At 46.4% G+C, this 26,394-nt stretch overlaps 1 protein-coding gene across 7 annotated transcripts in view; it reads left to right on the plus strand.

Annotated features, from left to right (window-relative positions):
• TRPC4AP (transient receptor potential cation channel subfamily C member 4 associated protein) overlaps window positions 1–26,394 on the plus strand; it is a 78,598-nt gene that overhangs the window by 49,073 nt on the left and 3,131 nt on the right. For 5 of the 7 annotated variants that reach the window (XM_032295163.1, XM_032295158.1, XM_032295159.1 and 2 more), the window contains exons 8-16: window positions 886–1,071; window positions 10,675–10,841; window positions 15,895–16,026; window positions 18,705–18,763; window positions 21,403–21,504; window positions 22,968–23,051; window positions 24,075–24,165; window positions 25,415–25,555; window positions 26,191–26,299. In XM_032295163.1, the coding sequence (XP_032151054.1) occupies window positions 886–1,071; window positions 10,675–10,841; window positions 15,895–16,026; window positions 18,705–18,763; window positions 21,403–21,504; window positions 22,968–23,051; window positions 24,075–24,165; window positions 25,415–25,555; window positions 26,191–26,299 (1,071 nt within the window). The remainder of the gene's footprint in view (window positions 1–885; window positions 1,072–10,674; window positions 10,842–15,894; window positions 16,027–18,704; window positions 18,764–21,402; window positions 21,505–22,967; window positions 23,052–24,074; window positions 24,166–25,414; window positions 25,556–26,190; window positions 26,300–26,394) is intronic. The other 2 variants (XM_032295157.1, XM_032295162.1) reach the window with 1 other exon arrangement.

Consider the following 26,394-nt stretch of genomic DNA (forward strand, 5'->3'; position numbering starts at 1 on the left):
GATTTCGGCTCACTGCAACCTCTGCCTCCCAGGTTCAAGCAATTCTTCTGTCTCAGCCTCCCGAGTAGCTGGGACTACAGGCGTGTGCCACCATGCCTGGCTAATTTTTGTATTTTTTTTTTTTTTTTTTTTTTTTTTTTTTTTCAGTAGAGATGGGGTTTCATCCTTATTGGCCAGGCTGTTGTTGAACTTCTGACCTCGTGATCCACCCACCTTAGCCTCCCAAAGTGCTGGGATTATAGGCGTGAGCCACTGCACCCAGCCATTATTTGTGTATTTTAAAGAAGGGAATATTTAAATTTTTGAAGAAAATGAACTTAACGAAACCCATACTGTTTAATAATTTACTCTTTTTCCCTAACAAGTAAATTTTAACAGCTGTTTGAGTCACTATATAAAGATGTGTGTGTCATCATTTTTAACACCTATGTAATATTCCATTGCATAAATGTATCGTTGTATTTAATTAGTCACCTGTTGATAAACATTTAGTTATCTTCACCTTTTTGCTGTTACAGAAACCACATCAGTGAGCCTCTTTATACAGATGTCCTTATGTAATATTATGACTGGCTATTTTCTTATAGTAAATTCCCAGAAATTGACCTCTTGGATCAAAGACACACAAATTTAAGGCATACAGATTATTCTAATTTTATTCCTAATAGATAAAAAGATTGCTTTCCTGTACCTGCTAAAAATTGAGCTTATGCCTATAACATAATTACTATTTTACCTTGGCTTGGCATTTCATTTTAAAAGAGTAGCTTTAACTAGCTGCCATCAGAGGAAGAATTGTTCCTGTCATGCAGATTGTTTGTTAGGGTTTTAGGGGTAGTTTTGCTCGTCTCTGTTTTGAAAATTTTCTCGTTTTCTTCCTGGCAGCGGCCCTTCTCAGCATCCCTGGCTTTGTTGAGCGGCTTTGCAAACTGGCGACTCGAAAGGTGTCAGAGTCAACGGGAACAGCCAGCTTTCTTCAGGAGTTGGAGGAGTGGTACACATGGCTAGACAATGCTTTGGTGCTAGATGCCCTGATGCGAGTGGCCAATGAGGAGTCAGAACACAATCAAGGTATGGGTGGATCACTCCCTTAGTGATCACGAGCTTTTCCTTGGGCCCCTGGGACCATTCTTGCCTTCCTTTCCAAGGAAGGATTAATTTGAGATTTGCTCAAAGTAGAATTTTCCTCAAGGCAATTATAGACTGTATCTATTAAGATTCTTGACAGCTTGTTACAGAAACCCCACTGAACACCCCAAAGTGGATCTGATTTCAGGGAGAAGGGCTTTATTGCAGACCTGAGACTGCTGTGTCTCAGGGACTGACAAGAACCAGTAACCAGAGCATTCTTAGGAACCTGGAAACTTCTCTCCTCGTTTCTTTTTCTTTCTACGGTGTTTCTTTAGTCTTCTCTCTCATTGTACCCTGCGTTTTCCTGGTCCCCTTGATGGGACTAGGCAGAAGACTGCCTAGTAAATAAGAAGACTCCCAGTCTCAGCTCCAGCTTCCTGGTGAAGGACTCTGGCCCATCTTTGGTTAGGTGCCCATCCCTGAAGGATTTGACTCTGGCCAGCAGGATGGGTTCAGAATATACAAACCCAGGAATTCTCTGCTCCCAAACAAGGAATAGGTGTCTCATGGGGAGTGGCAGGCCACCAACTTTTCTTACTCCGTCCAGCTCCAAATTAAAGAGGCTAAGTTCTCGGTGAGTATGGCAAAGAGATCAGAGGCTTCCTTCCTCGCCCCACCTCCATACCACACTCAACAGTATGGAAGCTCTGTCCCACGTACTTCAGGCTAAGGATTCTATGGCTGTCTCACCTTTGCCGTAGCTTGATGATGTACAAAGGTTTTACACTGGGAGAGGCAAGCTCAGAAGACTAGAGACTACTGACCCTGCTCCGAGAATTTGCCCAGGGAGAGAGGCAGTTAAGAACAGGGTCTAGGGAAGTTCATGCCTAAGGAGATGATAAGCAAATAAAGACAGATACCTCTTATTTTTTTTTCACTCTTTTATTTTTTATATTTTCTCTTTTTTTGAATAGAGACAGATTCACCTGCCTTTGCCTTCTCAGAGTGCTAGGATTATAGGCATGAGCCACTGCACCCAGTCAGGTATCTCTTCTTAATTAAGAACAGGGTGGTCTACAGGCCAGCTAGTTCACCAGAGAACCAGGGAAAGAGACAGCTGAGAAGAACTCTCCTAAGGTTAGAACAAAGTTCAGTTTCAAAAATTACCCCTTCCTGAATTTAATTGAATTAGACTTTGGAGCAGTTTATACTCCAGGGCATTGTCAAAAACAGTCAAGACTGCAGCTAGTAGAGCCTAACAGCTGGATGTGATACCAGAAGAGGCAGAAAGCTTAACAGAGAGGTCATGGAAAGAGCCGGTCAAAGACAGCCTGGTTGAATGTCATCCCAGGGAGACTCTGTACATGCCCAAGACTGCACTCTCTGAGGCACAACATTAAAACCTTCACCAGTCTTTTGGAGAAAGAGACTTTATTAAAATAGCCTAGCCAAGTTACTAAACTAATAAATAAGCAAATAACAATAACAAGCCCTGAAGGAGCGGGGGATCAGTATGCAGAGTTGCTACAGTATATTACCTAAAATGTCTCTTTTTTTTTGGAGACAGTCTCGCTCTGTCGCCCAGGCTGGAGTGCAGTGGTGTAATCTCAGCTCACTGCAACCTCTGCCTCCGAGGTTCAAGTGATTCTCCTGTCTCAGCCTCCAGAGTAGCTGGGATTACAGGCACACGCCGCCACGGCTGGCTAATTTTTTGTATTTTAGTAGAGAGAGGGTTTCACCGAGTTGCCCAGGCTGGTATGGCTGGTATTGAACTCCTGAGCTCAGGCAATCCACCCACCTCGGCCTCCCAAAGTGCTAGGATTACAGGTGTGAGCCACTTCGCCCAGTCAAAAATGTCCAGTTTTTAACAAAAATAGAGACTGAAAAAACAGGAAAGTGTAACCTATACACAAGAAAAAGCAAGTGACAGAAATTGCCTGCGAAAGGGTCCAGATGCCAGATTTAACAGTGACTTCAAAGCAGCCATTAAAAATATGATCAAAGAACTAAAGCTGCTTGACAAAGTAAAGGACTATTTGATAATGTGTCATTAAATAGAGAATAACAATAAAAAGATAGGAAGAGTTTAAAAAGAGCCCAATGGAAGTTCTGGAGTTGAAGTGTAAATCAGGCCAGGTGTCGTGGCTCATGCCTATAATCCCAGCACTTTGGGAGGCTGAGGTGAACAGATCACTTGAGGCCAGGAATTCAAGACCAGCCAGGCCAACATGGCAAAGCTCCATCTGTATTAAAAATTCAAAAATTAGCTGGGCATGGTGGTGCATACCTATAATCCCAGCTACTTGGGTGGCTGAGGCTTGAGAATCGCTTGAACCTGGGAGGTGGGGGTCACAGTGTGCTGAGATTGTGCCACTGCAGTTGCGCCTAGGTGACTTTATCTCAAAAAATAAATAAATAAATAAAAAATAACAAAAGTAAGAGTAGTATAATAATCAAAATGAAAAATTTACTAGTAAGACTCAGCAGTAGATATGAACTGCATATGTACTTCTGTGAGCCGAGATACACTCCAGCCTGTGTGACAGAGCAAGATTCCGTCTGAGAGAAAAAAAAAATATTTTGAGACAAATGAAAATGACACTATATATCAAACTTACGGGATGCAGCTAAAGCATGCTTAGAGGGAACTTTAAAGCTATAAATCCCAACATTTTTCCAAAAATCTAAACTTCTACCTTAAGTCATTGGAAAAAGAACAAACATCTCAAGGTGAAAAGGAAGTAATAGGATTAGAGTGAAAACTGGTGAGATAGAGAATAGAAAAACAGCAGAGAAAATCTACAAAACCAAAGGCAATTTTTTTAAAGGTAATTTTTAGAAAGATCAACAAAGTTGACAAACTTTTAGCCACACTGAGCAAAAAAGAAAGGCTCAGATCACTAAATTAGAAATGAAAGAAGGTACATTACAACTAACCTTAGGAAAGTAAAAGGACTGTAAGGGAATACTGTAAACAACGTATGCCTATAAATTAACACAGTGGGCAAGTTAAAAGAAAGACACAGACTACCGCAGCTAACTCAGGAAGAAACAGAAAATCTGAAAGAAATATAACAACAAGATTGAATAAATAACGAATAACTGCCCATAAGGAAAAGTCCTGGCCCACACAGCTTCACTGGTTAATTCTACCAAGTGTTTCAAGAAGAATTAACACCAATACTTTCCAGACTCAAATATAAAATAAAGGAGGAAGGAACAGTTTCTAACTTATTCTTTGAGGTTGTATTATCATGACACCAAAACAAGACAAAGACATCACAAGACTGGTATCTCTTATGATTATAGGTGCAAAAGTCCTCAGCAAATACTAGCACACCAACTACAGCAACATACAAGGATTGTATACCATGACCAAATGGATTTATGCAAGTTTGGCTCAACATTTGAAAATCAGCTTATATAATATACCGTATTAATAGAATAAAGGACAAAAACCACATCATCATTTGAATAGACACAGAAAAGCATTTGACAAAATCCAACACCCCTTCATAGTGGAAACAAAAACTCGGAAGAGAACTTCCTCAGCCTGTTAAAGGGCATTTACAAAAAAACCCATGGCTAACAGGACACCTAAAGGCAAAAAATTGAAAGCTTCTCCCACTAAAATCAGGAACAAGGTGAGCTCCTGATCGTATCTGGAAGTGGCAGTGCCCTGCCACTTCTCTTCAGCATTGTATTGGAGGTTCTGGCTAGGGCAGTTAGGCGAGAAAAGGAATTAAAGGCATGCAAATTAGAAGAGTAGTGAAACTATTCACAGATGGGATTATCTTATATGTAGAGAAACCTAAGGAACCTACAAAAACCAATAAGCTAATAAACAGATTCAACAAAGGTTCAGAATACAAGGCTAATATTAAAGAATGAGTAGTATTTCTATACATAGCAGTCAACAAACCAAAAATGAAATTAAGAAAACAGTTTTATTTACAATAGCATCAAAAAATAAAATACATATGAACTTAACAAGTGTAAAACTTATACTCTGAAAATTCCAAAACATCATTGAAAGGAATTAAACCCTAAATAAATGTAAAGACATCCCATGTCTTTGAACCAGAAGATTAATATTAAGGTAGCAGTATTCCCATTCCAATCTACAGATCGGCCCTACAGATCCAACACATTTTCTGTCAGAAATCTCTGACTACTTTGCAGAAATGGACTAGTTGATCCTAAAATTCATATGGAAATGCAGGAGACTCAGATTAACAAAAACGGTTTTGAAAAATGGGCTGGGTGCAGTGGCTCATGCCTATAATCCCAGCACTTGGGAGGCTGAGGCAGGAGGATCGCTTGGCCTCAGGAGTTTAAGACTAGCCTAAGTAACATCATGAAACCCCTGTCTCTACAAAAAATTTAAAAATTTGGGCTGGGCATGGTGGCTCATGCCTGTAATCCCAGCACTTTGGGAGGCTGAGGCGGGCAGATCATGAGGTCAGAAGTTCGAGACCAAGTCTGACCAGCATGGTGAAACCCTGTCTCTACTAAAGATAAAAAATTAACTGGACGTGGTGGCGTGTGCCACCTGCTACTTGGCAGGCTGAGGCAGGAGAATTGTTTGAACCCAGGAGGCAGAGTTTGCAGTGAGCCGAGATCACGCATTGCACTCCAGCCTGGATGACAGGATGAGACTCCGTCTCCAAAAAGAAAAAAAAGTCAAGCATGGTGGCACCCACCTATAGACCCAGCTACTCACGAGGCTGAGGTGGGAGGGTAGCTTGAACCCAGGAGTTTGAGGCTGCAGTAACCTGTGACAGTGCCACTGCACTTCAGCCTGGGTGACAGTAAGACTGTGTCCCAGAAAAAACAAAACACCTAAGAGAACTCACTTTCTGATTCAAAAACTGACCACAAAGCTGCAATCAAGACACTGTGCTGCTGGCCTGAGGACAGACATAGTGATCAATGGAATGTTTTTGAGAGTTCAGAAATAAACCCTCATGCTTATTATGATCAACCGATCTTCTACAGATACCAAGACCATTCAGTGGCAGAAACAGTAGGCTTTTCAACAAATAGTACTGGGACCATTTGCTGTCCACATGCAAAAGAATGAAGTTAGATCCCCTGCCTCACATGATACACAAAATTAAAAGAGTCAAAGACCTAAATGTAAGAGCTAAACCTATAAAACCCTTAGAAAGAAATATAAGGATAAAACTTCATGACCTTGGATTTGACAATTTAGATGTCATACACATGACATCTGAAGCACAAGCAACCAGATAAATAATAAATTGGACTTCATCAAAATTAAAATTTTGTGCCTCAGAAAACACCATCAGGAAACTGAAAAGAGAACCCACAGAATGGAAGAACATTTTTTGTGGGGAAGGCAGAGTGGGACATTTTTGCAAACCGTATATCTAAGAAGGGATTTGTATCTAGAACTTATAAAGAACTCCCGTAACTCAAAAAGACAACCCATTTCAAAATATAGACAAAGGATCTGAATAGACATTTCTCCACAGAAGATATACAAATAATTAGTAAGCAGGTGAAAAATGTTCAACATCAGAGAAATGCAAATCAAAACCACAGTGAGACCAGGCACGGTGGCTCTCACCTGTAATCCCAACACTTTGGGAGGCCGAGGCAGGAGGATTGTTCAAGACCAGCTTGAACAACAGAGCAAGACCTCATCTCTACAAAAAAAAATGTTTTTTGGTTAGCCAGGCATGGTGGCACATGCCCATAGTCCTGGCAACTTCAACTTGGGAGGGTGAGGTGGGAGGATTGTTTGGGCCCAGAGTTGAAGGCTGCAGTGAGCTATGATCCTGCCACTAGGTGATAGAGGAAAAACAAAAAAAACCCACAGTGATATACTATTTCAGACTCACTAGAATGGTTATCATCAAAAAAGGTGGATAATAAGGGTGGGCAAGAATATGGAGAAATCAGAACCCTCATTCACTATTAGTGGGCATGTAAAATAGTGAAGCCACTTTAGGAAATAGTCTATCAGTTCCTCAAAAGCTTAAACATGCTGTTACGTCATAGGGCCCAGAATCCTACTCCCAGGAATACAGCCAAGAGAAATGAAAATATACAAAAACTTGTTCAGGAATGTTCATCACAGCATATTCATAATAGCCAAACTATGGAAATAACCCAAATGACTATCAGCTGATTAATGAATAAACAGGATATGGTATACTTTTTTTTTGAGACAGGTTCTTCTTGCTCTGTCGCCCAGGCTAGAGTGCAGTGGTGTGATCACAGCTCATTGCAGCCTCCACCTCCCAGGCACAGCTGTCCTCCCACCTCAGCCTCCCGAGTAGCTGAAAACACAGGTGCATGCCACCACGCCCAGCTAATATTTTTTTTTTTTGTAGAGACAAGGTCTTGCGATATTACCCAAGCTGGGCTCAAACTCCTGGGCTCAAATGATCCTCCCACCTTGGCCTCCCAAAATGCTGGAATTACAGGCATGAGCCACTGTACCAAGCCAGTATGTGATATATTCATATTAGAGGGTATTATTCAGCAATAAAAAAATGGAATATAGATACGTACTACAACATTGGTAAACCTTGAAAACATTGTGCTAGGTGAAAGAAGCAGTCACGAAAGACCACTTATTGTATGAGTTCATTAATATGAAGTGTCCTGAATAGGCAGTTGCATAGAGACGGAAAATAGTTTCATGGTTGCCTAGAGCAAAGGGGTTTGGTGGGAAATACGAAGTGACTGGTAACAAGTCCAAGGCTCCTTTTTGGGGGTGATGAAGATATTGTAAAATTGACTGTGGTAATGGCTGTGTAACTACTCTGTAACTATCTTAAAAAAAAAAAATCACAGTTTCATGGTTAATTAAATGGATGAATTGCATAGTATGTACATTGTAGCCCAAAGCTGTTTTAAAAAAAAATGTGAATGTGCATGGCCACAGAAAATGGAGTGCAGTGCAGACAGAGTGGTGACCGCTCTAGTCAGTACAGCAGACCCAAGAGACTTAGAAGGAAGCACAGGCTGGTTTTCCATCCTCATCCTTGGGACTGACGTTGTTGCTAAGCTCTGGCCATTGCTTTGGAGACTGTTTCTTGAAAATATTTATCCCAGACAATCTGTCAGGTCTGTGCAAGCCAGGCACCAAAAGTTGGTGGTGACTTGGAGAGGCGTCAAGCTGCCCCGTCTCTTTCTTCCCAGACATTCATTTCTGAGTAGGACTTGTGTGCAGCACGCTGTGCCCACTGCTTCCATAAACATCCTTCCTGCAGGACTCCCTAGAGCACCAAAGGCCGGGTGCCGAGGGTGCCAAGCACGCAAGGTCACACAGCAGTGCACAACATAGGCAGGATTCTGCATGATAGTCCTTCAGGTTCACTTCACAGATTAGTTGACACTTAACTGTTCTGGGAGCTGGGCCAAGGAGTCCTAACATGGAAATTGAGTAACTGTGGTTTTCTGCCCAAGGTACAGGAGAATAAATATGAGTAGATAGAATCTCTTAAATTAAAAATTTCTCCAGTAAATTTTTCCTGAGTCTTTGCCTCCTGCCACTTTAGTTCTCATTAAAAGCTTAGAGATCAAAAAGAAGAAAATAAAGTAGCAAGCATTAACAGAAAAACTGTTTTCTGAGAACTTAACTTCTATTTGGTTTATATGTTGCTTACTTGTGTGGGGCGTTGCTCCAGGCATCTTCAGTATATTCCTCTGCTCCCTACAGCATTAAGGGGTAAGTGTGTGTGTCATTATTGCTGTTTAGCAAAAGCGGATGGATACTGAAGCAGCTGATTTACTGAAGACCACCCAGCTAGTGAATGGTATTCAAACCCAGTAGTCTGGCTTCAGTATCTGTGCTCTTAACTACTGTGCAATGCTGTGTCTCAGTCACATCTCATTCAGCAGCTTGTCGTCTTCTAGGGTCGTGATTTTAACATGGCTGGGAAAAACAGTTCCAAGTCTGTAGGATAAAATCAGTTAGATTCTCTCTCTCTCTCTTTTTGCGACAGGGTCTGGCTCTGTTGCTCAGGCTGAAGTGCAGTGTCATGATCTCTGTTGGTTCACTGCAACCTTCACCTTCTAGGCTCAAGCAGTCCTCCTCCCACCTCTGCCTCTTGAATAGCTGGGACCACAGGTGCATGCCACCATGCCCAGCTACTTTTTAATAGTTTTTTGTAGAGATGAGGTCTCACTGTGTTGTCCAACTGGTCTCAAACTCCTGGGTTCAAGCAATCCACCCACTTTGGCCTCCCCAGGTGCTGGGATTGTAGGCATGAGCCACCACACCTGGCCGGAATAGGTTAGGTTTTTCCGTCTTAATACTTTGCAGAGTATCACTGTGTCTTCTGTATGAGCCTTACCTGAACATAGAGGCCTTTGCAAAGGCTACTAGGGAAACAGTTTCTGTAGGAGCTTGAGAGGACCTTGACAGTTACTTATTCATCCTTTCACCTTAAAGATGAGGAAACAAGGGAAGTCACTCTGCTAAGATCACCTAGCCTCTCCTGACTCTGACCAGTGCCCTCTTAATATAATAGGGATCTAGGCCAGGTACGGTAGCTCATACCTGTAATCCCAGCACTTTGGGAGGCCGAGGCAGGCCGATCACTTGAGGTCAGGAGTTTGAGACCAGCCTGGCCAATATGGTGAAACTACGTCTCTATTACAAATAGAAAAATTAGCCAGGTGTGGTGGCATGTGCCTGTAATCCCAGCAAATTGGGAGGCTGAGGCAGGAGAATCGCTTGAACCCAGGAGGCAGAGGTTGCACGGTGCTGAGGTCGCACCACTGCACTCCAGCCTGGGTGACAGAGTGAGACTGGGGGCTTCCTAAGAATCAGATGCTGGGCTTCTCTTTTGTTCCCATTGAATCCTCACAGGTTATAACCCTAGCTGTCTGCTGCAGTAATACAGAGCAGTCTAAGGCCTAGTGAGGAGGTGACTTTCCCACAGTTACAAAGCCAGCAAGTCTGACACACAAGCGTCCCATAAATATTAGTTGCTGTTGATGTTAGCAGTAATGACATTGATTAAAATGGTAATCTGCCTGTAGATATCTGTTCATCTGCATCAGTAGCATCAGTTATGATACCCAGTCTGCTTTAGAAAGTTGAACCTTTAGAAAAATTTGGATGGTTCTTCTTTTAAAAAATGGGGTGGTGGTGGGGGGGATTCTTCAAAAGGGATCCCTCTCAGGCTTCAGCAGTGTTCCCTCATGGAATCTCAGCAGAAGAACCAAGTAAGTAGAGCCATTTGCGACTTGAAGAGAGTTCCACAGAATTTGCTGTCAGACATCTGCCTGGGTACTTTCTGGGGGGTCTGGCTGGTGGCAGGAGGAGGGGATAAGCAGGGAGGGATGGGTCATGTAACTGTGTTACTGTGTCTGAATATTTTTACTTTATGTTAAAGTTGATGAGACGCAGCTACTGCAGAGTCCATTTTTCCGAGTCCCTGAGCTTGCCTGGCTCCTTGGGGTTTGGAGGGAGTTTTGTAGCTTTTAGAGCCTCTGTTTTAGGCTCAAGGCCTAGCTGAATGGCTGTGTTACCTCAAGTCTGTTCAGAGCAGGTTTGAGGGGTAGAAATGTGTTTCCTCACAAGCCATGACTCAATCTTCTCTCTGGTGGCTGTGTCAGCCTCCATTGTGTTCCCTCCTCCAGGGGCTTCTGAGGAGAATGGCCTGCCTCACACGTCAGCCAGGACCCAGCTGCCCCAGTCAATGAAGATTATGCATGAGATCATGTACAAACTGGAAGTGCTCTATGTCCTCTGCGTGCTGCTGATGGGGCGTCAACGAAACCAGGTGGGCCCCTCTCCAAGGTCTCAGGACATGGGGAGCAGGTGCTGCTTGGGTGCTAATGGTATGCCTGGTGCTCCACTGGGCCTTCTGTGGAATGGCTTTCACTCTAGCCTGGCAAAGCATAGGGGTATTCCTCCTTCCGTTCTACTCATAAGGAAACCAGGCTGATTGCAGAAATGGAGTCTTTCCACTGTGCCTTACTGTGTGGAGCATGTCTAGAGGCAGTACTGGTTGGTGCTCAGGGCAGGAGCAGGCAGCTTGCCTCTGTGATATGAAGACTAAAGGGTTGAAGACTGGCAAGACTGGCCCTGTGGATGTGCTGGAGGCCTTGCCAACCTCCTGTGGGCTCAAGGTGGTGGGACAGAGCCCAGAGCTCTGTCTGCTTATGAAAATGGGGCAAGTACGGGGGCTCCAGATGTGCAGGGCTTCCCTGAGCCTTGAAGTAGTTCCAAGATCGGGGAGGAAGGGCCCATAACCTACAGTGGGAGAAAGGCCTGGAAGAGTGTGGCCCGCCTGCCCAAGACTGTTGAAAAGTAGCCTTTTTCTGCAGACTACGCCCTTCTCCTAGGAGGGAAACCAGGCATCTCAGGGAGGAGAGGCTGGGGGTTCAGCAGTCCTTCCACACCTTTCTGAGTCAGACACTGGACTATCACAAGTCTGGGTGACAGAGGTGCAAGTTACCTGTATTTTACAAGTGAGGATGAAAATGTCCAGAAGAGGAGGAAGGAGCCTACCAGATGGGAAGGGGCAGTGCCCTGGGGAGGAGTATGCGCAGTCGGTGGAACAGTGAGGCCGCTAGGGGGCGACCTGGAGCAAGCAGCCAGGGGAGAGGAGGGCTGAGGGCTCGCAGGGGCCAGGTCACGTCAAGCTGCCAGAGGCCATTTTAAAGACTTTGGTTTTTTCTCTGAGTGAAGTGAGAAATCATCCCTCTGACTGCTCTGGGAAAGACTGGAACCAGCAAGGAAGGGAATAGGACAACCATCAGGGGCTCTCATAATAGGGCCAAGAGATGATAGCAGCTAGGACCAGCACTTTGTTGGTGGGACTGGTGGGAGATGCTTGCATTCTGGATACATTTTAAAAGATAGGATTTGCTGATGGTTTGGATGTGAACATAAGAGTGAGGAAAGGAGTTAAGGGTGACTCCCGAGGTTTTTTGCCCAAATAACTGAGAAAATGGATTTGCCATGTGTTGAGATGGTTAACGCTTTCAGGTAAGGGGTGGAGGAGCAGGCTTAGGGAGGAAGATGGGGAGTTCCATTTCGTACAAGGTAGATTCAGGGTGTCTCTTAAAATTGGCAGTTAGATTGATTACCTACAGCTGGTGTTGGGGAGATGGCAAGGCTGGAGGTGTCACTTTGGGAGTCCTCAACATGTGGTTATATTTAAAACAGGACCCTGAATAAGATCCCACACTGATAGCCACAGCATTGGTGTCCCTTCCTTCAATACGGAACATGTTTTTTATAAAAAATATTCTTGTAGGGACAGCTTCTATGCGTTGAGCGCTGTTACTTTTTTGGGGCACTTTCACAGTTACTTATATTTGAAATAATTGTAGGGACAGTAATTCTGTGTGTTGAGTGCTATTACTTTTTCGAGGTACTTTCACATTTACTTGTATTTGAATGTTCAGGCATTTAGTAAGTTACACAACAGGTAGTGAGTCGGTGAGTCTGTGTCACCACACTTGATTCTTGAGAAAGCCGGGGCAAAATAGGTTGTGCTCTCGGGGGACAGACCTGAATAGAGCCAGCATTTAAACTCTGCTGCCCTGTCTCCTCTTTCTGCCCTCTCACAGCAGTTCCCTGTTCCCCGGGCCTCCTTATTGCCAAGTTGCTGTGAGTTGTTACGGTCTGGAGTTAAACTACATGATTACAGTGCCGCCTCCTTGGGAAGGGACCATTAGTGACCTTGAAATCCTGCCCCCTGAAAACCACTGTTTCACCAGCATGTTCTCATTTGCACAGTCAGCCTTTTCTGAGTTTCTGCTGTGTGCTGGGCACCGTGAGGACCCAGGTTCCCAGATCCTGCCTACACTGGGTAGCAAGGGAAAGAGTTTCCTTGGCGAGGCCTCACAGAAGGCTTCCTCCTTAAAGTGGCCTTCTTGTTAATGGGCAGTTGGGCCAAGTTCTTTGACCATTCTTGAAATTGAAATCTCAAGACTGGAAAGTCTCCCCAAATGCTGTCAAGTTTCATCCCTCTGGTGCTAATGAAAATCAGCCATGTAGCAGTCGTTTCTTTTAGTGCCCTGAGTAGTTTCCACATTACTTCATTGAGCCTTTTCAGCAGCTCCATTGTCCCCCATCGTCTTTTCTGTCAAGGGACTCAGGCTCAAAGGATGTTGCTCAGGGTCACAGAGCTATCTTGTGAACCCCAGGCTGGCTGACTGCAAAGCCTGAGCTCTTACCCGCTGCTGCCTCAGGAAGAGTGGTGCTTCAACTTGCCCACCTGCCCAGCAACCCGCTATAGAGCAGGCTATGGGACCGGACCTGAGAGTAGGAATAATGCATTCTTCAAGTAAAATTTGTCTTACAAATTTTACAGGTGAAGAAGCTGATTTTTTTTTTTCCTTTTTTTCTGAGACAGTCTTGTTTTGCCACCTAGGCTAGAGTGATGCAGTGGCACGATCTCAGCTCACTGCAACCTCTGCCTCGCAGGCTCAAGCAATCCTCTTGCCTCAGCCCTCCAAGTAGGTGGGATTACAGGCACACTCCACCATGCCTGGCTAATTTTTTGTATTTTTAGTTGATACAGGGTTTCACCATGTTGCCCAGGCTAGTTTCAAACTCCTGAGCTCAGATAATCTGCCCGCCTTGGCCACCCAGTGTGCTGGGATTATAGGTGTGAGCCACCATGCCCAGCCAAGAAGCTGGTATTGTCAAGAGAAAAGGGAAATAATGTAATAGAAACCTCAAACCCAAGCACTAGCCTGGACTTTAGAAGACCCAGGGTCAAGTCCAAGTCTGCCTCAGAAGGCCCTTCTCTTCCCAGCTTGTGACTCACCCCTAATCTCTTTAAGCTGGGTTTCTAGCCTGTGCAGTGAGGAAATTGCACTGGATGAAATTTTTGGACCATTGCAGCAACGTTTTATAGCTATGTGACCTAGGCCTGGCTTAGGGCTCTTTGGAGTGTGACAGGAAGGCACAGGGCTTGGTGAACACCATAGATGCCAATCATACTTCCCCACTCCTAGTTAAGCAGGGCAAGGTAGACCCAGGCTGGGTTTTAGTAAAGGCCTGAGTGGCAGAGCAGGTGTCATTTTACATCGGCCTCAGGCTGACAGATTCTGGGCTGCTTACGTGTCTAATACTGGCCAGAGGCTGTGATTTCCATTAGGAAGAGAATAGTTACCTCCGTTACTTTCAGTGGCAGAAACTGCAATTATTTCTACACCAACCTAATATGTTGAAAGAAGAGATCCATGAGAATGGAGGCTGCCAGGGTTGTCTTTGTCAGGTTCTGGTCTCCCAAGATAAATGCATACCTGTAGTGGGCTAGAAAGGAGAATACTTAGGATCAGAACACCTGAATTAGGTGCTGTTGTAGTCACTGACCTTGCCCAGGCTGGTCTTGCTGAACTTCTCCTCCCCGTTGTAAAATGACAGTAATGGAGCATTGGTGCTGTGTGCTGAGCTTTGCGTCTGCTTTCTGACTTGATCCTTATAACAGCCCCAAGAAGGGCTAGTAATAGCTTTCTGTTATAGAAACACATTTTAATAGGGAAATCACTCCTGTAGTTCTGTTTTAAAAGATATAAATTAGTATCAGTGAAGCCTCTCTCACCTCTGATCCTTGACATTCTAATGGTTCCATGAAGCAGATAGTTTTACCAGTTATTAGTGTATCATTCTAGAGATATTTTATGCTGACAGAGGCAAATTATATTCCTCTTTTTTTTTTAACATGATCAGTAATGTAGCATAAACACACTTGGTTTCCCAGTACTATCTCTTGGCAGTTGTTTAGTTCACAACGTGAAAAAACACTTTGATTCTTTTTTACTGGTGCCTTGTATCCCATTGAGTGGCATACCATAATTTATTTCATTAATCCCCTTTGATGGAAGTGTAGGTTATGTCTGTTTTGGCACATTACAAATGATGTTGTAGTGAGTAGCGTTGTAAATATATGTCATCCAGTATTTATATGGATCTGTCTGACAATAAATTCCTAAAGTGGAATTGCTGGTTAAAGGGATTATGGATTTACGATTTTAGAGATACTGCCAAACCATCTTCCCTGTGCAGGTGGTACCAATGTGCCCTCCCACCAACAGCATGTAAATGTGCCTGATGCCCAAGTCACCAACAGTCTTAAAAAGTTTTGTTATCTTTGCCAGTCTGAAAAGGTGAAAAAATCAGAGAAGTTTGTAGGACTCCTTACACAGGAATTTCTTTTCCTGTGGCATGAATTGCCAACGTATGTTCTGTGTTTGTCATATTTGGCTTGTGACTTTGCTTATTTTGAGTTTTGCTGTGCAGAATGTTAAAAGGTTTGGGTGGTTGATGTCAACAAGCTTCTTTTTGAGCTTCTAGGTTTAGTATAATCCTTCAGAAAGGCTTTTCCAACTCTTAAATCATTTTTTTAAATTTTTTGCAGAGATTTTTCTAGATTTTAAGAGTTTTACTTTTGAATAATTATATCTTTCAGCCGAAATGTATCCTAGTGCAAAATATCAGGGACGTTTTCATGTTGATAGGAGGAGGCAAATCTTAAGGAATTTGTTTAAGGTTACAAAGTTTGCACATGGTAAAGCTAAGAGTCAAACCTAGGACTGTTGAATCTCATGCAGGACTATCTGCATCCCAAACTCAAGCTCCTATGATAGGACCTGCCGTATGTTAGGACTTGTAGGATCATTGTGAACATTCATGAGCAAAGTTAAAAGTGTGTGTGGGTGTAGGGAATAGACGGATGTTTTCTTCAAACCGTGGCACCCCTACTGATGGCTGCCTTCGTCCTGATTATTGTTACCGTGTGTGCTGAGCACGAGGTTTTGCTAGATCTTTCGAGCACATTTGTCTTCATACTTTTCCCTTCCTATTCCATCCAGGTTCACAGAATGATTGCAGAGTTCAAACTGATTCCCGGACTCAATAATTTGTTTGACAAGCTGATTTGGAGGAAGCATTCAGCATCTTCCCTTGTCCTTCATGGTCACAACCAGAACTGTGACTGTAGCCCGGTAAGCAGGAGGCCCCTGGGGACACATGGGGCCTCACTTGCTTGGAGTAGTTGTTTCAAGACCTTCTGCTGACCCTTTGACCTTTTTTCCTTTGGGAGTAGAGCAGAAACTAAAAGTCATATTTTATAGTCCCCTAATTGGAAGGTACCTTGGAGTAGGATCTGAGTGAGCCCCACTCCCCACCCTAACCTGTGCAGAAATCCCTTTTAAGATGTTCCTAGGCCGGGCACGGTAACTGACACCTGTAATCTCAGCACTTTGGGAGGCTAAAGCGGGCAGATCACTTGAGGTCAAGAGTTCGAGGCCAGCCTGGCCAGCATGGGGAAACCCCGTCTCACTAGTGTAAGAGATACTTGCGTCTCTCACTGAAAATATAAAAATTAGCTGATGTGGTGTTGGGTGCCTGTAATCCCAACTCTTCAGGAAGGTGAGGCACTAGAATTGCTTGAACCCAGGAAGTGGAGGTTGCAGTGAGCTAGAATCACACCACTGCACTCCAGCCTGGGCAGCAGAGTGAGACTGTGCCTCCAAAAAAAAGAAAAAAAAAAAGATCCTGCCTGGGGCCCTCTAGCCAGCTTCCCCCTGTACATCTCTGTGATGGGGATCTCATTTCACTGCAGGCAGGGGGCTGCCCACTACATGAGCCACCAGCATGCTTTTCTTTATTTGCCATTTTATCCTCCTGTAATTTTCAGCCACCAATAGGACCATACTCCACCAATGGTCCCCATCAAAAAAGGGCTTTGGGCCAGGTGTAGTGGTTCACACCTGTAATCCCAGCACTTTGAGAGGCTGAGGTGAGCAGATCACTTGAGGTCGGGAGTTAGAGACCAGCTTGACCAACATGGTGAAACCCCATCTCTACTAAAAATACAAAAATTATCCGGGTGTAGTGGTGCATGCCTGTAATCCCAGCTACTTGGGAGGCTGAGGTGGGAGAATCGCTTGAACCTGAGAGGTGGAGTTCGCAGTGAGCGGCGGTCAAGCCACTGCACCCCAGCCTGAGTGACAGAGCAAAGAGTCTGTCTCACACACAAAAAAGGGGTTTTGGTTGCTTTGGTTTTTTGAGCCCAAGATCTCTCCTTTTCCTTGTGTCTGTCACAGTCCCCTTGAGAGAGCTCTGAACTGTACATTGGAAGGCTTGTTGGAAGAGCTTGAATGAATCACTGAATCTCTGAGCCTCTGTTTTCTTGGGAAAGGAGGATAATACTCTTTCCCCTACTGGCCCCCCAGGCTAGTCGGCAGTCTGCCTACCAGCAGGAGAAGGAAAGTGCTCTGGACCTAAAAGTGCTACACAGCCATCAGAGCCCACTGCCATGGGGACCGCTGATCTCTTCACTGCACTCTGGGGACTTCCCTCAGTGACCTGTCTTCTACTTTATCATTTGAGTGTTTAATTTCAAGCAAATGTATTTTGCATTTCTAGATGTTCTGTCTGGCTCAATTCAGAAACTGCTTGGCCATGATGTTAATATCTTTATTCTGTTGCATATTCTGTCTTTAATCATTTTTAAAATACTTTTCTTAAGGTCTCTTTCGATTGCTCATGGGGTACTAATGCTTTTGTTTGGGTCTTCAGACCCCAGGTTGGAGTGCTGCCTTGTGTTCTGTAATGTCTGTGGAGAGGCCGCCTTCAGTGGGGCTAGTTTTCCCTGTGGGCACCTGTGTAGCCTCAGCCCAGGAGGCATTTCTACAGGGCACTTTTGCTTTTGTCTGCCAAATATGTCAGGGGTACAGCTGTCCCACAGCCAGTTTTCATATTTATTGTCTTGGCCCTACTGCCCCAGTATGTGAGCCCAGGGTTTTTGCTGCTCTTGGAAGGCCCCCTTCACCTGCCAGCAGCACCCTGGCAGAGCCAGACTTCTTTGCCAGTTCCCTGGGCTGGTGGGTCAGGCCTTTCTAACCCTTCTCTCACCAAGTATACTTGTTCCCCAGGCCTTACAGGGACTTGAGACCCTGTCTGGTCCCTGCTGGGCATTAGAACCCAAGCCTTAGTGTTGTCTCCACCTCACCACTGCCCACAGCTGCTGAGTATCAGCTCCTTGGCTCACTACTCCAAACTCCTCAGTCATTTCTTCATTTTTGATTCCTATGGACTTCCCCACCTCCTCCCCACACCTGTTTTTGTTAGTGGGGTAGGGGGGAGTTGTTTGTTTTTGTTTTTTGAGACAGTGTCTCCATCACCCAGGCTGGCGTGCAGTCAGTGGTGCGATATCCGCTTACTGCAACCCCTGCTTCCCAGGTTCAACTGATTCTCCCACCTCAGCCTCCCAAGTAGCCAGAATTGCACGCGTGGTAACCATGCCTGGCTGATTTTTGTATTTTTAGTAGAGACAGGATTTGCCATGTTGCCCAGGCTGATCTCAAGCTCCTGACCTCAAGCAGTCTGCCCACCTCGGCCTCCCAAAGTGCTGGGATTACAGGTGTAAGCCACCATGCTCAGCCTTATTTTTCATTGATCATGCTGGCATGTTTTTAGCAGGAAGGGGGCCACATTAGCTGAATCTACTGTTGATCAGATGTGGACGTGAACAGATGGTTTTCTAACTAAAGCAAAGTCCTCATGGTGCCTGAGGACCGGAGGGTCAGAGAAGCAGGCTCCCACCAGAGTGTCTGCTTGTTTTATTTTGGAGCCTTGTGACTGTGGTTTTAACATTGAGGCTGTTTATGTGTTTCAGGACATCACCTTGAAGATACAGTTTTTGAGGCTTCTTCAGAGCTTCAGCGACCACCATGAGTAAGTACAAGTGTGTGCAAGGAGAGTCACTGGGCTGTCTTCTGAAGGCCTTGATCTTTTTGTCTGGTCCGTGGCCTCAGTATGAGAGGCGTCGCTGGAGGTGGTGGAAGCCTACTGTCCCCTCTGTGTTAGCAGGTGTGACGCTGAAGTAGGAGCTGCCATCTGTCCAACTTTCCTTAGGGCAGGTACTGCCTCTGAGCTTTCTTTTAACCCTCCCAGCCACCCCAAGAAGTGAATATGAAAGTCATTGGCCCCTTATTACCTTTGGAATCAATGGATCTTTCAGCCAACTGCCCCTCTGAAGCAAGAGTGGACAGCGTGGCTATTCCCAAGGGCCAGTAGGAACCTCAGACAGGCAGAGCCAGCTGACTGTTTATTGAGCAGATGGGGGATTCTTCCCTCCACAAGAATGTGTGCTCCCTTTCATTTTTCTTTAAATACATTTCTGCCCTCATTTATTTTTTAACCTTCAATGGAGAATGTACAAGGAAAATTACTCTCTGCTGTAAGGAAAACAGTGCAGGAAGTGACTGGCATGCAGGAAGGGGCTGACTAGAAGCTGATCCTTGACCTTGGCATTGGGGAGATGATGTGGGGACATCATCTTAGGGAGCCAGAATTTTATGAGCTCGGCTCCAGCTAGCTGCATGTGCACAGGAAACTGGGCTCACTGTTGCATAACTTTGATTTTTTTCTGTCAAGGAAAGCCAGAAATGAAGATTTTTGTGAAAGGTCCTGATTTTTAAATGTTGGTTGAAATTTTTAACTTGCATTGGAGCTAATGGAACATGCCTAGAGACAGCTGTGGCCCAGGGCACCTCCATCATATGTAACCGTCCTCTTTGAGGATTTTTCTGGCTAACAGCCAAAGAAGGGCTCCAGGAAGTATGTTGACCTTCTGAAAAATGGCACCACGTATGTTATGGAACGGCACAGTTTTGCCTGAGGAAGTAAGTCTCTGACTTTCATCAGACTCTTCAATCTGAGTACTCTGTGGAATGTCAGGGTGAATACCAACAGCCATGGTCCCTGCTCTCATGAAGGGCAAGGTCTGAAACAGAGACAATCATTTATCAGAGGATTCCACTGCTGAGCATGAGTGGCAAGTGGAGATGGTATCCAGGAAGAGAGGAGCGGGGTCTGTAAGAGGACATTTGACAGGGTCCAGAACTGGCCAGAGGACACTCAGGCACTCTCTCCTCCAGAAGTGGCTTGTTAGCGCCAAGACCTAAGGGCCAGCTTCTAGTGAATTGAATGAACAGGCATGTGAGAGGGTGAATGTTCTAGCCAGAAGTCCCTGAGTGAGGGAGGACCAGTGTGGCCAGCAGATGGGAGTGATGTGGGCTTTGCACTGGGCTGGGCTACATAGGGATTTGTGGGTCACATTCACAGGCCTGGATTTTATATACAGACAGTTCATCACTTAGGGTTTTTCAACTTTACAATGGTACAAAAGTAGAATTTTGAATTTTGATCTTTTCCTGGGCTAACAATACAGTTTATGTGGTCACCAAGATAGACAGCCAGTACTCTGCACTGTGCCTGCCATGTTGCCAGTGATGATGACCAAATGTAGGCTGTCATTGTTCTGAGCACATTCCAGGTAGGCTGGGCTAAGCTATGAGGTTCAGTAGGTTAGCTATATTAAATGGGTTTTCTTGTTGTTGTTTTCCAAGATGGAGTCTTGTTCTGTTTCCCAGGCTGGAATGCAGTGGCGCGATCTTGGCTCACTGCGACCTCCACCTTCCATGTTCAAGTGATTCTCCTACCTTACCCTCCCGAGTAGCGGGGATTACAGGCATGCACCACTATGCCCAGCTAATTTTTTATGTTTTTAGTAGAAGCGGGGTTTCACCATGTCCCCTGGTCTCGAACTCCTGACCTTGTGATCCGCCCACCTTGGCTTTCCAAAGTGCTGGGATTATAGGCGTGAGCCACCATGCCCGGTCTAAATGTGTTTTCAACTTAACAGTGTTTTCAAATATGATGGGTTTATCGGGATATAACCCCCTCCTAGCCAGAAAATGCCTATGTTTTAAACACAGTGAGAAGCTGTGGAAGTATTTTCACCAGGAGTGACAGGATCAGAGTCCAGATTCTGAGGATCAATTTGGACCCTGTGTGATAACTCAGTTCCAGTGGGATATCTTTTAGGGAGCTAGTGTCCCGGGAGCACAGGACCCAGCAGTGACAGGCCTGGATGGCAAGCTGGGTGTCAGTGTCAGGGGGTGTCAAACAGTTGACCAGGCCTCTATGTGATGTGTGACTGGTGGCTGGTGGGACGGCTGCAGCAGGGCCAGGCTTGAGTATGATTGGACATGTTGAGGTGCTGGTGCCTTTGGGAAAACAAGCAGAAATGTGGGCAAAGAGAAAGGCCCAGAGCTACTGAAGGAAGGGGCCTTGTCACTGAATATGGCAGGCAGAGGTTGGGGGTTGGAGGCGGGGAGAGATTCCACAGCCTAAGAGCCCAGAGTTCCCTCCTGCGAGTGCTGGATGGAGTGAGAGGTGCTGGAGGAAAGTGCCTGGTGGCTTCTCAGATTCTCTCCGCAGGAAGTGGGCAGGAGACCCTGCAGTATCCCAGTGCTGACCCAGCAGCCTCAATTCCTGCCCTTTACCACCTCTAGCCCGTTTTGTTTCAGGAACAAGTACCTGTTACTCAATAACCAGGAGCTGAACGAACTCAGTGCCATCTCTCTCAAGGCCAACATCCCCGAGGTGGAAGCTGTCCTCAACACCGACAGGTGAGTGCAGGCGGTGCAGCTTTTCCCTCAGCCTGTCCTGGCTGCCCACATTCCCTGGGGGCTCACAGGTGAGCACAGGCAGGCATGCATGCGTGTCCTCTCTCACATGTAGCTCTTACGTACCAGGCGTTGTATTCCTGTCACCTGCATTTTCTCATTGGAGCCTCACGGCAGCCCTGGGAGCAATGCCCCATCAGTACCTGCATTTTACAGTGAGGGAGCAGAGCCTCAGAGAGGTCACCTGCCAGAAGTCACGTGTGCTCCGCACTGCCCTCCCTTGTATTGTGCATTCAGCACCTTTGCAAAAGCTGATGTGCTCCTTGCTTGCCTGGTGACATCTGCAGCCAAGCAGGGCGGGCAGAAGCCTGTTACCTGCTGCTGACTGTTAGGCAGTGTTACCTGGGTTAGATTCACCTCACCTTCTAGAGCCAGGCAACGGGGGCCAGTAGCACAGGCATCATAGTACAGTGGATTTTATCCAATAACAGCTATAATTTCCCAACCTTTTTTGATTTTTTTGTTGTTGTTATTTCGTTTTTTAGATACACGTTCTTGCTCTGTCCCTCAGGCTGCAGAGCAATGGTGTGGTCATAGCTCACTGCAGCCACAAACTTCTGGGCTCAAGTGATCCTCCTTCCTCAGCCTTCCAAGTAGCTGGGACTACAAGTGTGGGCCACCATGCCCAGCTAGTGTTTTTACTTTTTTTTTTTTTGTAGAGATGGGGTCTCACTGTGTTGCCCAGGCTGGTCTCGAACTTCTGGCCTCAAGTGAGCCTCCCAGAGTCCTGGAATTACAGGTGTGAGCCACCACTCCTTACCTCCCAACCTTTTTTTCTAAGGCAGCAGAACGCTTCATTCAAATAAAATCATCCCTAGTCCTGCCGTGATGTCTGTAGTGGATCACAGTAGAGCTGCTCTATTTGAAGGGCCCAGACCCCTGCCTGCTTGGCCCTCTTCCTTCCCCCATGATGGGGCCTGAGTTATTTCTTCATCTCTTGCCTTTGCTTCATAGACTGGAAAGCTGAGGCCTGGAGTTGTGGGCACTTGCCCAAGGCCAGCTGAAAGTGAACCTCGGGCAGGGAGTACGCTGGGCCCCACCCTATTGGCACAGTCTTTGCCCCATTTGGCAGACTGTCGTGGACTGTTTCAATACACTTTTGGTATAAACAGCCCTCCTCTGGCAGTTCTGGGCCATGTCTGACTGTGGATATGTTTCTGGCCTGGGAGGGAAAGCTGGTCTGAGATGTGGTGGGAGTGCATTTGTGGTTGTAATTCTGTGGCTGTAATTCAGGGGTCTCCTGGGCTCCGGACCCAGCTGGTACAGAGAGGCATCCTGCAGACTTGGAAATGTTCCTATAGTTTTTCACCACCTAAGCCTTGGGGCTGGGTCACTGGGCCCGGGGACACATAATAAGCCCCTGGCAGCCTCGGATCTGTCACTAGTGTCTCTCTCTTCTATTTCAGGAGTTTGGTGTGTGATGGGAAGAGGGGCTTATTAACTCGTCTGCTGCAGGTCATGAAGAAGGAGCCAGCAGAGTCATCTTTCAGGTGGGCCTGGGGACAAGTACCTGCCAATTCTGCGGGGCCCCAAGTGAGGTGTTTCTCAGGAGGTTAGGAATACCTCCTTTAGTCACCAGAGTCCATTCCTGAAGCACAGTTTCTGCTGGAGAGAGAGAGTTTGACTGCCATCTTGCCCTGTGTTGACTGGCAGGTATATGGGAGCTTCTGCTGCAGCCCACAGTGAGCGAGCATTCCCCAAGCACCTATTCTGTGCTGGTGCTGCATGGGTGGGACAGAACTAGGATACGGGCCCTGCCGTGAATTCCCTAGAGCTGTGCTATTTCAATGCAGTGTAGAAAGGAATGGAGCCAGGGTTGGCCTGGGAGTTGGAGGAACAAAGGCAAGCCTCTTCCACTGCTAGGGGTAGGGGCAGGGTGAGTACAGGGAGGCCTGCTCTGAGGTCCTTAGACACATCTGAGATTAGGCTTGAGGTCCCGTGGACAGGGGGACTTCCATCAGGACTGAGCGTGAGCTGTCCAGAGGCTTCATGCCTACATGGGCCTTTGTCACTTCGGTGCCCTGTCCAAACTCCCTGTCATGGATCCCTGCTGTGCCCTCTGGGTCCCTCGGTCAGCATTAGCCATCATTCCTCTAGGCCAGCCCATCGTCTGTGAGCCCAGTGGCCTGTCTGCACGTGTCTGTCAGCTTCCCTCACACATTCCTGGCCCCTCAGTTGCACATCCTCCCATTCTTCTGAAAGGGCAAAGCCTAGAGTCTGTTTTCTTGTGGGACTTGCAGAAGCCAGCCCTTCTGTCCCAGAAGGCACCTTCTCTGTGACACAGCCCCTTCCAGACAGACCCAGATAGGCTTCTCCACTGAGCTGGCACATCTGTGAGCATGGGGCCACTTCTGTGTCCCCGGGCCCAGGATGAAGCCCAATGCTTGGTAGATGTTCAGTAAATGTCTGTTGAGTACATGAAAAGGCAACAAACATGTCCCAACCCCTTGGGGAATTGAACATGAGCCAGAAGAGGGTAGCCTTAGCCACCTAAGCCAGTATTTGGTTTGCAGGTTTTGGCAAGCTCGGGCTGTGGAGAGTTTCCTCCGAGGGACCACTTCCTATGCAGACCAGATGTTCCTGCTGAAGCGGGGCCTCCTGGAGGTATGGTCTGGAGGAGCCAGGGTCTTGGGTTCCATCTTCCCAGCCCATGCACTGCTGTCCGTCCTAACCCCCAAACAGTTCATCAGGAGCAGACCAAATCTTTCGACTTGTAAATGCCAGTGCAGGCTGCCCTAGTGTTTGCCCTGGGTTTCCAACTGTGGGTTTCCCGTGGGTGTTTAAGGGCTGACAGATTTGGGAGGTGGCCAGGCCATGCAGGAGGGTGAGAGCTTAGTTACCCAGCAAGGCATTTTGACTCTGAGGATATCTTGATAGTAAAAGTTAATTTTCCTTTATTGAATAATGGTCTTCAGAAAAAGTAAAACTTAGAGCAAAATGGCCAAAGTTATCATTAGTCTTTAAAACAATTTTTTTTAATATGGACAAGAAACTGACCCATGAATTATAAAATCCATGTGGAAAAGAATTGATCCAAACCAGTGTAACATCAAGAAAATGTAGAAAACTTTTTATAAAGGAGTTAAATTGCATTTATTCTCTTGATGAAAACTCACTATTTTGGTATTAACTTTATTTAAACAACTTCATAAACACAAACCGGGCCGGGCGCGGTGGCTCACGCCTGTAATCCCAGCACTTTGGGAGGCCGAGGCAGGTGGATCACAAGGTCAAGAGATTGAGACCATCCTGGAAACCCTGTCTCTACTAAAAATACAAAAAATTAGCTGGGCATGGTGGCGCGTGCCTGTAATCCCAGCTACTCAGGAGGCTGAGGCAGGAGAATTGCCTGAACCCAGGAGGCGGAGGTTGCGGTGAGCCGAGATCGCGCCATTGCACTCCAGCCTGGGTAACAAGAGCGAAACTCTGTCTCCAAAAAAAAATAAATAAATAAATAAACACAAGCCATGGGGTCAGAATGTGTCCTTTGCTTTTAAATTCTGTCCTTCATTTACTTGAATGACCTCAGTGCGTAGGCAGTGGCCCATGTTAGACCTGGTGACAGCAGCTCCCCTCACCTGGGAACTGAGCTTCCTGCCATCTTGGTGACCACAGAACAGGTCACAGGCTTCAGCTGTATGCCCTGAGCAGGGGAGAGATTGTGCCACATTCCCAGTCTGCCCCGCTTCCTGATGAGGTCTGTCAGGCCTGATCCTGTCCTTGGAGCTACCAGCGTCCTCAGACAGTAATTTGGACAAGGATCCTGGTGACGGAACCAGGATGAAAACTCAGTATTTTCGCAGCTTCACTTTCTCCCTCCTCACCCAGCGTCACCCTCTCTCTCCTCACCCAGCACATCCTTTACTGCATTGTGGACAGCGAGTGCAAGTCAAGGGATGTACTCCAGAGTTACTTTGACCTCCTGGGGGAGCTGATGAAGTTCAACGTTGATGCATTCAAGAGATTCAATAAATACATCAACACTGATGCAAAGGTAATGTTAACCCAGGGCTCTGTGGAGTGTGCTGCGTTGTCCAGAAGTTTTCTGGGAGTCCCGGTCTGCCAGTCTTCAGGCACAGGTTTTAAATCAGAGACTACAGGGCAGAAGGGGCAGTCTTTGGCAGACATTCCTCAGAACTTGCTCTGCCTGGCACTGTGCTAGACCCTGGGAATGCAGGGCTGAAAACCGGTGCTGCTTGTGGGTAGAGATTGAAGGTGGGAATGGGTGGGTTGTGCCCCTGCTGTGATGCAGCATGATGGGTGCCACGGTGGGAGCCGCTGGAGGGAGGGACTGGCCCCAGTGTGTTAGGCTTACTGGGTGTGTGTGACAGAAACCCAGTTCAGGCTGACTGAAGTAAGATCAGAAGTAAAATTAGTGGAGTCTAGCACCCTTCAGTGTGAAACCACTGGCCAGAGTGTCAGATCTGTGCTGAACTCCGAGGGGTGCCTTTAGTACCGGGGTAGTGAGGCAGGTCCCGAAGCTTGTCTCAGCCTCTGTCTTCCTATCTGAAGCAGTAGGGCTGGTGGAGGTCGCTCATGCCCCTTGCAGTGACTGTCCCCCTGGGCCGTGGCCATCGCTGGCAGCAGCCCACAGCCCACCGCCCACCATGAGCTTGGTTTCTGCTGCAGTTCCAGGTGTTCCTGAAGCAGATCAACAGTTCCCTGGTGGACTCCAACATGCTGGTGCGCTGTGTCACTCTGTCTCTGGACCGATTTGAAAACCAGGTGGATATGAAAGGTACATGAAAGCCAGGCTGTCAGTGCAAGTCACGCAGGGTGAGAGTGGTGGCATCAGACACCCTGTCTCCAGCAGGGAGACAAGAATGACTGAGG

Source organism: Sapajus apella, unplaced genomic scaffold (assembly GCF_009761245.1).
Source record: "Sapajus apella isolate SASKATOON/1434 unplaced genomic scaffold, GSC_monkey_1.0 scaffold33, whole genome shotgun sequence".
Taxonomy (NCBI): Eukaryota; Metazoa; Chordata; class Mammalia; order Primates; family Cebidae; genus Sapajus; species Sapajus apella.